We start from the raw sequence: 15,059 nt of genomic DNA, 5'->3' as shown, positions 1-15,059 counted from the left end.
TACACTAGTGAATACCAGTTGATTTCATCACGCCAACATAAGCAGGACTTGTATATTAGTAATAGCTACATGGCTGCAGCCACAGCTCTGTGTTGAAAACAACCGAGACCTTTGAAATGGTGGCCTGAAATGACCCGCAGCGGCAGCACGCAGCCCCGTCTGATATTTTTATCAGGCATAAGAAAAGGCAGCCCAGTCGGGGTCCTTTACAGCCATCAGCGAGAAAACATTGCGATAAGTAAAGAACTACAACTCTAAGAAGGTCAGGATGGTCGAGAAAATACTCCGTAAAGTCGTCGGTGCCAAGTACATTTCTATTTTAAGGATGTGGTAAGTTGAATCAGCAACAGAGTTTTTTGATAGCTGTCGTCGTGTTTAAAATATTGTCAGCGCCTCTGTGTCCTTCTGTGTGACCCGCTGGGCTTGTATGCTAACATTAGCTTAGCATGCTCGTTCATTTCCTATTGACTGCTAGCTAGGCTAGTTAGCATAATTCTTCTACCTGACAGCTAGTGCAGTGGAAGGTGCGAGAAGCAGTGATTACATTGACTGTGACAATATTTGTGTTTGTGAGTATCATGTCAAATGTTTTGGAGATTTAATTACTAGTTAATTATACAAAAATTATGTTGAAATTAATAGATTTCAACACCCTTAACATCAAAGTTCAAAACTGTTCATATTCCTTTGCTAACATAATGGCATCTCAGTTTTATGAAATATTACCAGTTTATTAGTCTGATAAATCTCCCAATTATACAAGAATGTAAAATAGTATTATCAGAATTCAGCTTGTGCTTTAATGGCATAAAGATATGTTGGTCACTTACTATAGTTTGCTTGACAGCTGTATATTTTGTAGAAACACCAAGACCACTGCCCTATACTTGACCTTGCCATAGTGTTGCAGTGGTATGAGATTTTCATGGTATGATAACCAGCTCAGGTTTCACAGTATCATGGTAATACAGAATTATTATCAGTCAGAATGATTCAGGTATGAAAATGGATGGGTTTTATCACAATAATGAATGGAAACTTGAAAATAACTTAAATTTTTTGTAATACATAGATAAGCCAATGTGCAGGGAATAATATCCGTCAACTTTTATATCATGGTATACCTTGAAACTGGTGTATCGCTGCAACCCTAACTTGGAAATACAAAGAGGAAAAACTCCAATGGCCAATGCTTAACAGTCATTAATAGTAATAGTAATAATAATTGTTACCATTTGTAAACAATTGTTGAAAAGGTAATAAATTAACACAAAGACTAATAAATGATCATCTTGTCTCTATCAACTAGCTAATTATCGACTCTTTGTTTCCACAAAAAAATCACTTTTGCCCATACACAACAACTTAAACCAGTGTTTGAGCTACTTTATTTGGTTCTTGTCAATAATCATAAACTTATAACTCACAATCAGGGTTGGAAATTGACCTTTTAATTCACCTTCTACTGTGGCTGCCACTCAACAGACTTTTGGCTGATGAGTGAAGCAAATGTAGCTTTCAAATGTCACTTTCATATTTTACCAGCATTTGGCTAGTTGCTGGTGCTAATTTCCAACCTTACTTATAATTATATTAACTATAATAATGAACGTATGAAAGTAGCAACCACTGCAAAAGATGAAAAGAAATTGACTTTTTTAAAGCCCTCAACAGATCTTCAGAAGATGAATTTGGCCATTACTGTGTCAGTTGGTACATACGTAGGGAAATGTGCATGCTGTTGCTACCCAAGATAACATTGATATGTGGATTGCACTCCACTGTGTCATTGTTTTCTTCTGTCTAGGGTGCCAAATATGGTTGCCTGGGGAACAGTCGGTGGAGTGGCGCTTGTTCACTTCACAGATTGGCGACTGGTTCTGGACTATGTGCCATACATCAAAGGGAAGTTCAACAACGATGAGTAAAGTCCTGCACAACTACATTGTGAGTGTACTGAGATGATATCCAGCACGTGTGTAACTGTACTTGCATCCACACACTTTGTTTGCAGTGTTCAGTCGGATTGCTTGTTAGCTTTAGCCCCACCCTTAACTCGTGATAAGAAGCAGACAGGTGTCAGCTGTGCCAGGTGTTGGAACTGAACATTCAAATAACCACTCCTGAGTATTGGTAAAAGTTGCCATGTTGCTTACACCTGGCAGTTTGGTAGAACTCTACTCTACTGCACAGGTAACCCCACACTGAGGCCATGGCGACTGAATCTGTTGTGATCACTAACCCAAGTTCACTGCAGGCTGTGAATAAAGGCCGTTGAGGTCTTGTAGCTTGTGTAAGCTTGTTAAGTGGCAACTGTGTAAACATAAAGGCTTTACGCTTCTGTCTAATCTAAAGCTCTGCAAATAGATCAGATTAGTTTTAAAATGGAAGCTGTTTATGATAAAAGGTTTTAAAATGTATGCATTTGGTAGAGCTGACCCAACAGGTTTTAAGTGTTTAAATTTTCATTGTTTAAGTGTATTTTTGTGGTGTAGAGTTAGGAGCTTAACATTGAAATGACTAACTTTAATATTTATTTTTACTGTCTTCATAATTATCAATAATATGGCAACAGTTTTGGTACTGCCAATTTGTACTTTCCTATAATGATCAAGTATATCATCAGTATAATGTTACTTGTATTTCATCTTGAATCCCATGAGATCCATTTGGGTATCATGGGCTTTAATTGGGCTTGATATTTCCAAACCTTATTAAAGTTAACACACAGTTTGAACCCTCATCGCCACCCCAAACCTTCTGCAATTCCCTTCATCACCCCCTTGAACTTGAATGTGATCTTGTCAGACATCCATGTGCTTTTTTTTACACTTTTAAACAGATGTGTTCATGTACATTTTGCTAATAAATGGGGCATGTGTGTCTGCCCACAGGACCAGAGCTTGGGAATGGGGCACATGGGTGGATTGCTTACACGCTGCCGCAAGCTTAAGTAGGATGCCCTGGCTCGACAATCAGTCACTGAGGGCCTGTTAGGAGTTTGGACAACAAGATGCACTGTGTATAAAAAGGCTGTTTTTAATCCAGTATTATTTAATGTGAATAAATCTATAATTTGCAACAGTGTGTCCGGTTATTCTGCAAAATGTCAAGTATGAAAATGCTTTGTTTGGATTGCTTGGTGAGAAGTTTTTTAAAAGAAATCTATTTTGTGGATATGCACTAATTCTCTGTTGCATGTGGCAAATAAAAGTGTGGATTTGTCCACCTGATATTTACCAACTGTCATGACTATTTGTACTGTAAATTTAATGTGAAATAAAATTATTGAAGGCAATGTATATGCAAAGTCTGTGATAATGCAATTCCCAATGCATGATGAATCATATATGTACAGAGGTGTTATGAGGCTGCATGCACACTGAGGTGTGCCCAGACATTAAACTCATTTTATCAGCCAGACTGCGAAATTTGCGTGGATAATGTCTTTCATTTCTCCCATCGAAGGGGGAGGGGACTGAAAGAGGAGAGGGGAGAAGGGATTTAACATAACGTTAGCGAGAGAGAGAAAACGAGATAGTGTCTTCAAGATGGATAAAAACGAGTAAGTACATGATCTGAAGGCTCACGAAACCATCAGCAACTAATAATTGCAATTGTAGCGTGTGATGCGCGATATGTCGTCCTCATAATATATTTGGAAAGTATGTTTATCATCGATCAGGCTGATGCACTCTGGTGTATCGCATTTGCAAATAGCACCGCTGTGGTCTCCAGCTAGGATGTCGCTCCTTTATTTAGCATCATTGTAATGTGCTTTAATTGTCCTGATATTTACAGCTAATGTGAAATTAAGCATGGAGTCGCGACGCTGCGTCGACACGGAGCTATTTCGACATGATAGATTTCAACCTTACAAAGCAGCTCACATTTCTCCCGCATCGCTGTTACACACACACACAAAGCCTCCGTAAATGCATGATATGCGTTTAAAATGGTGTCTGTGTTTTATCGGTGAGATCTACTTTGTTCATTCATAAAAGCCGGCTCCGAGTCTGAATGACAACGGCAGGCATTGTCGTGGTCAAACGGCTCTCCTATTTCACCGAGCTGACATGAAACTTTCACATTTTGTGTTAATGAGCGAGCTACAAGTGAGGGACGTGTTCTTACTACAGCCGGGAGATTAAATTATTCAGCGGCCGCCATGACTGTTGTCACTGCTTCTGCGTGGTGACTATTTACGGTCTATTTGTAGCTGTAGCCTAATTTATGTTTCCCATAGGTTAACATTGAACGTAGTGCTAGCGACCAACGTCAAGGTAAACGGACAAGAAAGGGAGACTTCCGGTGTAGCTTTTCAAAACAAAAGACCAACCGTCAAAACGTATGTTGAGGGTTCGTTTAAATGTTTGTGTTTCACAGTTACCTTCACATGATCTAGTGAGTTAGATTAAGTTAACTAAACCAAAGTTTTGAGATAACCAGGTATACAAAAATAATTTAAAGGCTTGCTAGAATATTTTAATCCAAGATGGCAGCTCAGTTTAACTCAACTTCCATACAAACATGCAGCATTAGTAGCCTATGTCACATAGCAAAACTGAAACACAAGCAAAGAATAGGTAGATAAATAAATAGTTAAACAAAAAATAAAATTTGCAAGACTAGAAAACTATAACAATAAAAACAGCTAAAAACATTGACTAAAAAAAACCCTCAATAAAATAGAATTAACACCAGGGATAAAATTAATTTTAAGCCTACTTCACATAGCAAAATTGAAACAACACAGACAAAAACTAACTAACTAAATAAATAAACAAAAATACATACATTATTCCAACACTAGAAAATTATATCAATAAAAAAGCCCAAAAAATCATTTAACAAAACTCAATTTAACCTAACTTTCATACAAACATGCAGCCTAGGTAGCCTAGATAACATAGCAAAATTGAAACAACACAACCAAAAAAAAAAAACCAAAAACAAACAAACAAAAAAACCCATTAAAAAACCAATGACTTCACCCTAAAACTAAAAGCCAGATTTAAGAGATAGGTCTTTAATTTCCTATTCAAATTAGCAAGAGAGCTTACAATAGAGGCAGTGAGTTCCACAGGGACATGAAAACAGGAAGCACTCTCACTGATAATTTTGTTCATTTAATTTAATTTCATTTCATTTTATGTTATTTTATTTTTTTGCACAGACATAAAACTGCATAAACACCAGAGAGTTAAAAGAAAATATGAAAAAAAAGGAGTGATGTTTCAGGAGAAGTCATAAGCCTCAGGGTTTTAAAAGTAAAGCAGTGGAAAAAATGGTCTGGCTGGAATATAAAATGAAAGACAATTGGTGACGACAAAACGGTGACATATTTTTGAAAGCGCCACAAAAAACTAAAAGGTAATTTTTGTCAAAACATTTTTCCCCATGGTCAATATTGAATTTCCAGTCAAATGCATTAAGATAGTTACCATAAACACCTGGTGATTTTTCAGGTGCAAAATATTCTCAGATTTTATACATTTAATTACTGGGCCCAATTTGTTATACATGATCTTTAATTAATCTGCTAAATTTAATTGAGATTGTGATCAAAATAGTACATAAAAACACAGGACAGACTGAGGAACAGTAATAGAATAGCCTATAGTCAAATTGCAAGGTACTAAACACAAATTAATAGTGAATGACAGGATGTAGAAAAATGTTTGATCATATCTTCTTTAAGATAATATAAAATAGAAATAAGATTTTATTAATCCCTGGGGCAATGTACTTGTTATAGCAGCTCAGTAGTCGCAAACAAAAGGGAAAATGTGACTGAGTGATAAATAAAATACAAAAATACAAATCAGATAAAATAAGAATAAAATAATATAAAATCTTTGTACTCTATATACACCTTACAGATACTGTATGGCCATAATATTTGCACAGGATAATTGTATACACATGGGGTGTAGTGTATTTACTGAAAAAAATAGCCTATAAAAATATATAAATATTATTGCACACATATTGTTAGTGGCAAATATCGCACAGGAATGTTACACAGTATTAATATAAATGGTATGTTTAAAGAAATGTACATGCATACATTACATTAAAGTTTTAAAACTGAGTATAATTGATTTAGTGTCAGACTTTGGCTCAAACCGTGTATATATTTCTATCACCCGTTTGATGCGTTTAATTCCGTGACAAATCTGCAGTAACTTCCTGTCTCTTCCTGGCTGCCTCACCGTACCTTGACGCCGCCGCGCTGCCCTATGTTTTCCTTGCGGATGTAGCCCTCGTGCCCCGGCGAGACAGGCAGGTAGTGATGTGGCCGAGGTCCGCGGCGGAGCGATCTGCGCGACGACAAAGAGATGAGATGTTGTTAGCAGGGAGATCCCATTACAGAGGACGCATGTTGTAATATGGTCGAAACAAAGCAATAGGCCTGCCATCCAAAAACAAATCCTAAAATCCAATCTGGTTATCCGCAGTAACTTTTAGTGGATTTATAGGCTACTCGCGTGGGAAATGGAGAAGAAAAGGTGGGATTGCACTGCTCTCCCCAAGGGCTGGAAAATGGAAGAAGTGACCAGAAAGTCGGGTTTGTCAGCTGGAAAAAGCGATGTCTATTATTTTAGGTACTAAACGAAACCAGGGTTGCAAAACTTCTAACGCTAGGTGCACAAGACACCGAGTTTGCGGATGGAAACAGATAGGAGTGTGATAAGGGGGGACGGTGCTGTGTGTGTGTAAAGTTTGGGATGTGAAGGGGAGGGGGGTCTGTGTGCAGCCGGGTAACAAGGCCAGCCAGGCCAGCTCCTCTCACAAGTGAGGAGATAAGGAGGAGTGTGTGAGGCTAGTGGTAGCAGCTCACGCCTGGCGAGGCCTCTTGATGAATTAAACCCAGTGTCATCTCAGTTAATACTCTTTATTTCCCAGTGAAGTGAACCAACAACGCCAGATTTGTTTTCATTTAGCAGAGGAGAAGAGCAAGATGAGGAACAGAGGCAAGAGAGGGGGGAGGCGGGTCGGTTGTATAGTTTGTGGTAGGCTATAACTGTACACTCATACTGGTGTTAACTGTGGTGTGTGATGTAAGAGACATTTGCATGAGTTACTAGCACGTATCCACCCACAGTTGTTCCTTCTGTTGGTCATTGCTCAGGCTTCAGATGTTGTTGCTTCCACATGTGGAGCTACAATGTTTTCATTCTGAAACATTTGGTCAAGTACTGCCATGTTTACATTGTGTTCCTACAGGTTAATTTCAGGCTGTTGTTGAACATGTTCTCAGTCATATCTGCTTATTATCATTATTATTACTGTTACAGCAATGTGTGCAGCTTGTTGTAGATAACCAGGCTCAGGTAGTGTTCATCAGAGACTTGCATCCATTTCACAAAGTAATGTGATTTCAATGTCATTGCCCACTTGAATGTGCTCTGCTTCTGTTTGCTTTCGACCTGTTGCATGTTGTGGTCCTTGTGTGTAATTTCTCTGTCTGCTGTGTGTGTGTGTGTGTGTGTGTGTGTAATGTGTTTTGAAGTGTTGACCCGTCAAGTTTTGTTTCCCTGCCGTCGTCTCTGTTTGTGTTTTCCCAGTCTTGATACTCTCTTTTCTGTTTTTGTAAGACATGATGCGAGTATAGTGGTTTCTCATTTCTCTGCCTCCTCACCAGTCCATCTGGGAAGAAGTTTCGGAGCAAGCCTCAGCTGGCCCGTTACCTTGGTAACCAGATGGACCTCAGCTCCTTTGATTTCCGCACAGGGAAGATGCTGATGAGCAAGCTGAACAAGAACCGGCAGAGACTGCGCTATGATAACAACAACCAAAACAAGGTGAGAATAGCGAGCGCATGATGACCAACCACTGACCGCCAAAAACAAATGATGGTGGCCTGGACTCTGTGTCTTGCATGAGAGCACTATGATATAGGTGTCAACAGGGTGAGCGCTGCACCCTCACATAAACATTGCGGACAAGAATCACTCATTTGTGTTTGGTTGCTGTCTTTTTAACAAAAAGGCAACATTTTATATTACTACTACTTGCAACTTTTATTAATGTAGACGACCTATGAATAATATGTAAATATGTCAATGTGAGAGGTTAGATCAGTGGTTCCCAACTGGTGGGTCACAATCGAAAAGTGGGTCCAGGTTTCCAGCACAGAGCTTTATTTTAAAGTGCCGTCTCCTGCTGTAAAGGGAGTGACTAACAGAGACAGCAAACTAGATCGACGACATGGCCAAACACAAGCATGATGCTATATATATTAAACTGTGTGGATCTTGAACTAATGACTAAGGAGAAATCTGGACCCCGTGGTTGCACGAGTTGGGAACCACTGGGTTAGATAATACAAAAACTGCCCAACTGATGCCTTATTATATCCACATCAGAGCTGGAGAGGGACTAATGTAGGAGTAGGCTAAATGAATACCTCACCCACAAAATGACCTTTCAGTTACTCGCCCATGTTACCTTGAATTCGTAAAGAATGCTTTGCTTTCTTTGCATGCCTCCACAGGGTAGAAGAATAAAAAATCAGCCAACATTCTTGACGAATTGAAGTAATCAGCGTCTGCATTTAATAATAGCAAAACCATATCAAAACATCTGTTCACAAACTCTCACACACCATAATCCAAGTCTCATTTATCCAGGCGTATGCTCAGTGCTTCCCAAACAAATTTATTTTCACTTATACCTTAGTATTTCTAACACTTCTGCATACAAGTAGCGTGCCTGGGCAAGCGCTTGCATTTGAACTGCTAATGCATTTCATTGACCAGAGTTCAAACGTATGTGCTGCCCAGCTGCGCTGCTTGGGACTGCTTAAGCTGAAGTGTTTTAAACGGTAAGGTTGTAGTGAATATGCATGTGTTTGGGAAACACTGAGCATACAACTGGATAAATGAGACTTATACTGTACGAGTTGTGTGAGCGTTTGTAAACAGATGTTTTGATATAGTTTTGCTGTTGTTTAACACAGTCTCCTTTTACTCCAATTTATCAATGATGTTGGCCATTCGTTCACATGGAGGCATGTGAGAAAAGTGTTCATGACTATTTAAGGTAATACAGGGTGAGTCATTGATATACAAATGGTAATTTTGTGGGTGAAGTATTCCTTTAATGAAGATAGTCAGCACTAGGACTGGGCAAAATATCAATATTACATTGATATCACACTAGACTAGATATTGTCTCAGATTTTGGATATTGAAATGTGGTGTTTTAAAGTCTGCCTTACAGTAAAGTGATGCAATTTTCTGACCTTAGAAGACTGTCTTTGCTGTGCTATTGTTTGCCTTAACTCACTCAGTTCTTATATCCACATTACTGGTGATAATTTATCAAAAATATTAGAGCGAAATAGTTTGTGAAAGCAACAATAGTTAATCCTACAATATTGTCACTATCAATATTGAGGTATTTGGTCAAAAATATTGTGCTGTTTGATTTTCTCTACCACCCAGCCTTAAAGCACTAAGCTGTCTTGTTCCAGTTTTAAAATAATCAGTCACTTTATCCTAGACGTAGAGTCTCGGATGAGTTTGGTTTAAGAAGTTAAATGAATAATTGTATATAAAGGCAGATAATGTTGAGCATCAGTAACTTAAACAGATATGTTTCATCGGCACAGCAGGTGGCAGTGTGTTGAGAAAAGGAAGCCACAGCAAAGTTACTTCTCTCTCCTTCCAGACTTGTTTTCATCTCTGAAAGCTCTAATAATGAGATACCTATCCTTGTGTGTGGTGTAATCAGTGAACAGTTTTGTGGAATAATCCTTCATCGTCTATCACTTTGCTCCTTTCATTCTCCTCACCTCTCTCTGTGTTTGATATTTTGCAGGGCAAACCTGACTTGAACACATCACTACCAGTCAGACAGACAGCCTCCATCTTTAAGCAGCCTGTTACCAAGGTTACCAACCACCCAAACAACAAAGTGAAGACAGATCCTCAGAAAGCCGTTGACCAGCCCAGACAGGTAACCAGACTCTGCCTGTTACCGTTAATATCATCCCACAAAAACAGGAAACGCATGTTATCTGACGCTGGAACCAAATGTGCTGCTTTGTAACCGGATAGACCAGACTGGAGTTTGAATATGTTGATAATGTATTTCCCTTTTGTTGTACTGGAAGCAGCAGCATACTTTCATTTAAATGGTGTGGTTTCTGTCTGTCTACCCGCAGCTAATGACTCTCTGTTTTTCTCTGCAGCTATTTTGGGAGAAGAAACTCAGTGGTCTTAATGCTTATGACATCGCAGAGGAGCTGGTCAAAACAATGGAACTGCCTAAAGGACTACAAGGTAATACACACAAGTTAAACGACAGTTTATATTCTGAAATGACACTTCATATCATGTCAGTATCAGCCCCAGATTTTTTTTTATTTCCAGTTTAAGTTTATTGTCACTTAACCTAACTTACAAGTGCAGTGAAATGCTTCTGCCCCAGCTCTCTCATCCTCTGTGTGCATAAATAAATACAGACCATCCATATCTTAACATCTACAATCCACAGCTGGCACATTCTTCTGTAAAATGTAACTCATCTTGAGCAGAGTTACAGCTTTAATGTTTCGGTCCTTTAGGTGTCGGTCCAGGCTGCACAGACAAGACTCTCCTGTCAGCTATTGCAAGCGCTCTGCACACCAGCGCCGCTCCCATCACCGGCCAGCTGTCTGCAGCCGTGGAGAAGAACCCAGGAGTCTGGCTCAACACCACACAGCCGCTGTGCAAGGCCTTCATAGTCACTGATGAGGACATCAGGTGGGCGATCACAGAACACTTCACAGACACACGGATCACCTTGTCTCTGAATAGAGCCAGTATCCAAGAGTCAGATCCAAAATGCAGTTCCTGTTCCTCGTTTGACCTTTTTTGACCATTTGGCTTTATGCAAAATTTATCAGCATGTGTGTCTGTGAAGCAATTCTGTTACAAATCTTATTCTGACCCAGGGCTGCCCCCAAATAGTTGACCAAATGTTAGTCGACCAGAAAGGTCATTAGTCGGCAAGATTTCATTGGTCGCTTAGTCGCAGAAAAAACCCCAAAACAAACTCTGTTAGGAGCTACACCTCGTCAAAATAAATCAAAACTTTATTTTGAAAGGACAGACACAGGAAGTGGCCACGCTCAGCAGTCAGACAGGAGTCATGTTACAAACCAATCACAGTCGACAGATATCTTTCCCTTCTTCTGTAAATATTCAGTCTGCACTCAGGATTTCGGGTAGATAAGCTATGATACGGTGCTTGTTAAGGTTGCTTAAAAAAGGCACAACAGTTGCACCCAGTGCCTGACCTTGTGTATTCCAGGGGGTTAAATACACGGCATGTGTACGGCCACTAATGAACAGGGCTGGTACCTGTGGTTATTCCACAGGCTAGTTAATAACATGTCGGGCAGGAAATTCAAAGTGTGGGATCATTTTGAGAAGGTGAAGGACGAACCTTAGGTGATATGTAAACTCATCTTCATTGGTCGACTACAAACATGACGTATCATCTGAAACATGGAAGTAGCTACATGCCCATTAGCCCACAGCGTCATTAACAGGCGGCTCGCTCAGTGTGTGACGTGCACTTGTAGATAAAATATAGGCCTATATTAATGAAGGTTCATTAGTACGGTTTTGTATTTCTCTGTAATGTAGCACAGTGTTAACAATGTTACTGATACTATTCTTTCTCACACCTTCAACTCAAACCATTGTGTTGCCCCGCCCAAAATATATAATCTAATAATTACATTAATATCGTAAACATGTGGGCGACTAGACGACTAATGGCCCTAAATGACGACTATTGGGCAACTAGGAAAATTCTTAGTTGGGGGGCAGCCCTACTCTGATCTCCTTCAGTGTGTTAAAAAACAGGACATGACCACTCAGGCAGTGTGAATAACGGCATATGCTATCTGATTTACCAGCTCATGAGATTTTGGCTTCCATTTTATAAGCTAAAGCACAATAATGATCTCTTCCAAATCTGAAATGACCTTGAAGATTTCTTCATCACTCTTTGCCGTCCTTGATCTCCCCAAAGTTGATGGGGTTGAGTGTGTTCAGCAGTTCCAGGGTCCATAATAAGTGACCCTGCTCTTTGTAAAAACACACCATCTGCTCAGTGCTGATTCAGTGGCTGTTATAGGCAGCTGTAACTGCCAACTGTAACAGCTTCCTGTTGTGTTTGTGTGTAGGAAACAGGAGGAGCTGGTATACAGTGTGAGGAAAAGGCTAGAGGAGGCACTGATGGCTGATATGTTGGCCCATGTTGAGGAGGCTGCCAATGACGGAGAGGCTCTGAAGGAGGAAGGCAACGGCAGTGAAGATATGGAGAGCGTATAGCACAGGTTGGTGAAGGGATAATGCCTCTGAGCAAACTATACAGACAATAAACAGTGTTTGACCTTTTATACCACCTGTGGCTCACACAGAAAACAAAGTAACCTGTGAATTAATGTTGAAGTCAATTTAAAAAAATAAAGTCTCTTGTATTTTCCAGCTTGTTTAAAAGCATATCATGAGTTTTGTACTTTGTGCAAGAATTATTACACAGTATAAAATGCAACCTAGCCTGGGAACCAGACGAATCTGTGAGCTCATGTTTTGTTTGTTCTGGCAGATGCGTCTGGTTGCCCTCCCATTCAAACAAATGTCCAGCTGCCCCCAAATAGGTTGGGCCAATCACATCTGTCCCTCTACTTTGGGGAGGGTTTGATATGATGACTGATGAATCACAGAGCCTTCAGGCTTTACGCAAAATATGTGATGACGTCATTTTGGTTCGCGCAACCTTGCACTGGGACACTACGGCGATCATGAAGCTAAGGGCAGGAAAGATGTTTCGTTGCTCTGACTGGTTGTAGGTCCATCCAATGTGTCCAGAGGCATTTTGGTTTACGGCTGTTGGTGCCATCCTCTGGAAATTGAAAATAAACCCAGAGGTTCCAGACTAAGTGGCATTTGTGATTTGGTCTGATGATGTTAGGCTGGGTGCAACCTGGTAATCCAGAAAACAAGAGAATATGTTTCTTCTAATGGCCACTCCTCTCTTCTTGTAGGGTTTTGTTCGACACCTGCACACACACGACCATGAACAGTAGGAGCCATACAACAGTCCCGCCCTGATGAACTGTCCCCGAGTATCTGCGTCCAACTTAAACCGTAACCTGACTTACACCAGTCCAGTGCAACCTAAAGAAGTCTTCCCTTCACCTGACCCCGAAACACTTGGAGTCTCAAATGCATCACTTCATCTTTAACTCCACTGGATGGGACTCCTTGACTTCAACTGCAATTAAAGTTACTCAGTTTCTAAGCTTGATTGATTTTTGACGAGGAAATTTTTACAAAATTCCCATGAACTTTCCAATATTAATAATAACTTACCTACAGTGTCAAATTCAGTGTTCGATGAGAAGCGTTTGAGCGTTTTTTTACTGAAAGGCTTTGAATGGGTTTGTATTTTTGTGACAATCATGTCAAATCCAAACATTTTATGTCAGCAAAACGTCGACCTGGGTGCTTTTTATTTTTGGTTTGTCACGGGCAGATTGGAAATGAATGTTTTGTATTGTTGGCATGCCTCACCAGTCGAGATGTGAACCAAGTTGAGCTAATTTAAATCGGCCACAGTGCGGATGTTATGAATGCAGAAGCTGTAGTTTTAATCCCTTGTATATACGTTCATCGGAGTGAACAGAGTCAAGTTTTTATTGTTGTGATTTCAAGGAAATATTGTACTTCATGACGGCTGTGTCATCCCGTGAGTCATGTTCAGTATTAACCAAAGAGGAGACGTGTCATTTTGACGAGGGTCGTTCTCGCTGTAACAGACATCTGCTTGGTGTTTTACCGTGAGCGATTATATCGGCTCTGTTGTTGTACAACTAACCACAAGGAGAAAGTACACGTGATGGGGCACAATGGGAAAGAAATGACTTGAAACCTCTTTCTATTGTACAATGATAACTGTTTTTAACTCTTCATCGTTATAGGTGCTTACTGACGTTGTGAAACATGGCTGTCCGGGCTTTGTTTCTGTCACGGTTTAATGTGTCAATGTTACCACACACATGCTGCCTCCATGTAAACCCACGCACAAAACTGACGACACGGCAAATTACGGTTAAGACTAGTTTTAATGTCATTTATCATCTGAGGAGTAATGATTTTGTATTTTATTTTTATCCCTGTCTGTCGAGGTTTTTTGGTGAATAATGTATCCAGCTGAAATCATTTAAGATCCCTTCTCAATGTCAGCAGGCTGATTGCTGAAATGAATTTGATTGTATTACTTATTAAATGAGTCCGTATGTCATTACGTTTGTTGCCAGTGTGTCTTTTTTTTCTTTTAAAAGTAAAGAAAATACGCTGTAAGGCTGGTTAAACCTGTGTGAAGATGAATTTGACCTCCTTATGACTGGTTCCCAACCTGGGGGTCCTGACCCCCATGAGGGGTCTCTAAAGCTTCAAGGGGGGTTGTGAGACCCTCTTGATTTTAAGGGGCTTAAGAAAACTTGTATAGACAATTTTCAATGGACCGATGTTTTAGCATTTAATTTATTTCAATTTATTGAAGAAAATTAAATTATTTTAAAATTTCGATAATTCATGATAAAAGGGCGCAGTTCATTTTTTTGAATAGAAGGTCTAGATGTATAAAACCAGGTTGTTGGCTACCTCAAATTATGTGTCTATTCCTCAACTACCCTGTAAGTTATTTATATTCCTTTAGTCTGCAAGGATCCTTAGATCAGAAGAATCTACTTTTTAATAAAAAGTAATCCAAGTTGTGAGTATTGTTTGAACAGGATAAATTGGTGATGTGTCGGTATGCTGGGTGACATAACTCAGATGGGCTCTGTCAGAGCTAGATAAAAAGAATTATTCCTAATTCATATGTTATCTGAAGCCTAATTTTTATACAATTTATATTCATGCTGAGTTAAATAAACAATTTGATTGTATTTCCTGATCTTTGCTGAGCAACAGTTTTGTGTGAAAGGAATTAAAGTCCTGTCCCAAATATAGGCCAGCTGATATCAATGATTTAAGCAATTAGTAGCC

General features: G+C 39.6%; 2 protein-coding genes across 6 annotated transcripts; both read left to right on the top strand.

Annotated features, from left to right (window-relative positions):
• The first annotated feature begins 192 nt into the window (after nt 1-192).
• Nucleotides 193-3,235, top strand: LOC117253698 (cytochrome b-c1 complex subunit 10-like). The gene is made up of 3 exons (XM_033621310.2): nt 193-330; nt 1,808-1,947; nt 2,895-3,235. Exons 1-2 carry the CDS (start codon nt 269-271, stop codon nt 1,926-1,928), a joined length of 183 nt encoding a protein of 60 aa, XP_033477201.1. The 5' UTR covers nt 193-268; the 3' UTR covers nt 1,929-1,947; nt 2,895-3,235.
• A 170-nt stretch (nt 3,236-3,405) lies between these two features.
• mbd3b (methyl-CpG binding domain protein 3b) lies at nt 3,406-14,313 on the top strand. Of its 5 annotated transcripts, none has more exons than XM_033621306.2 (8): nt 3,464-3,565; nt 6,948-7,016; nt 7,649-7,808; nt 9,829-9,966; nt 10,202-10,292; nt 10,577-10,754; nt 12,188-12,340; nt 13,052-14,313. In XM_033621306.2, exons 1-7 carry the CDS (start codon nt 3,552-3,554, stop codon nt 12,333-12,335), a joined length of 798 nt encoding a protein of 265 aa, XP_033477197.1. In that variant the 5' UTR covers nt 3,464-3,551; the 3' UTR covers nt 12,336-12,340; nt 13,052-14,313. The 5 variants fall into 5 exon arrangements, with proteins under 5 accessions (XP_033477199.1, XP_033477197.1, XP_033477198.1 ...); XM_033621307.2 differs by having other exon boundaries at nt 3,500-3,565; nt 6,951-7,016; XM_033621308.2 differs by lacking the exon at nt 6,948-7,016 and having other exon boundaries at nt 3,406-3,565.
• The last annotated feature ends 746 nt before the right edge of the window (nt 14,314-15,059 follow it).

The sequence above is a fragment of the Epinephelus lanceolatus genome, chromosome 6 (assembly GCF_041903045.1).
Source record: "Epinephelus lanceolatus isolate andai-2023 chromosome 6, ASM4190304v1, whole genome shotgun sequence".
Taxonomy (NCBI): Eukaryota; Metazoa; Chordata; class Actinopteri; order Perciformes; family Serranidae; genus Epinephelus; species Epinephelus lanceolatus.
This window is presented reverse-complemented; position numbering and strand designations above follow the sequence as displayed.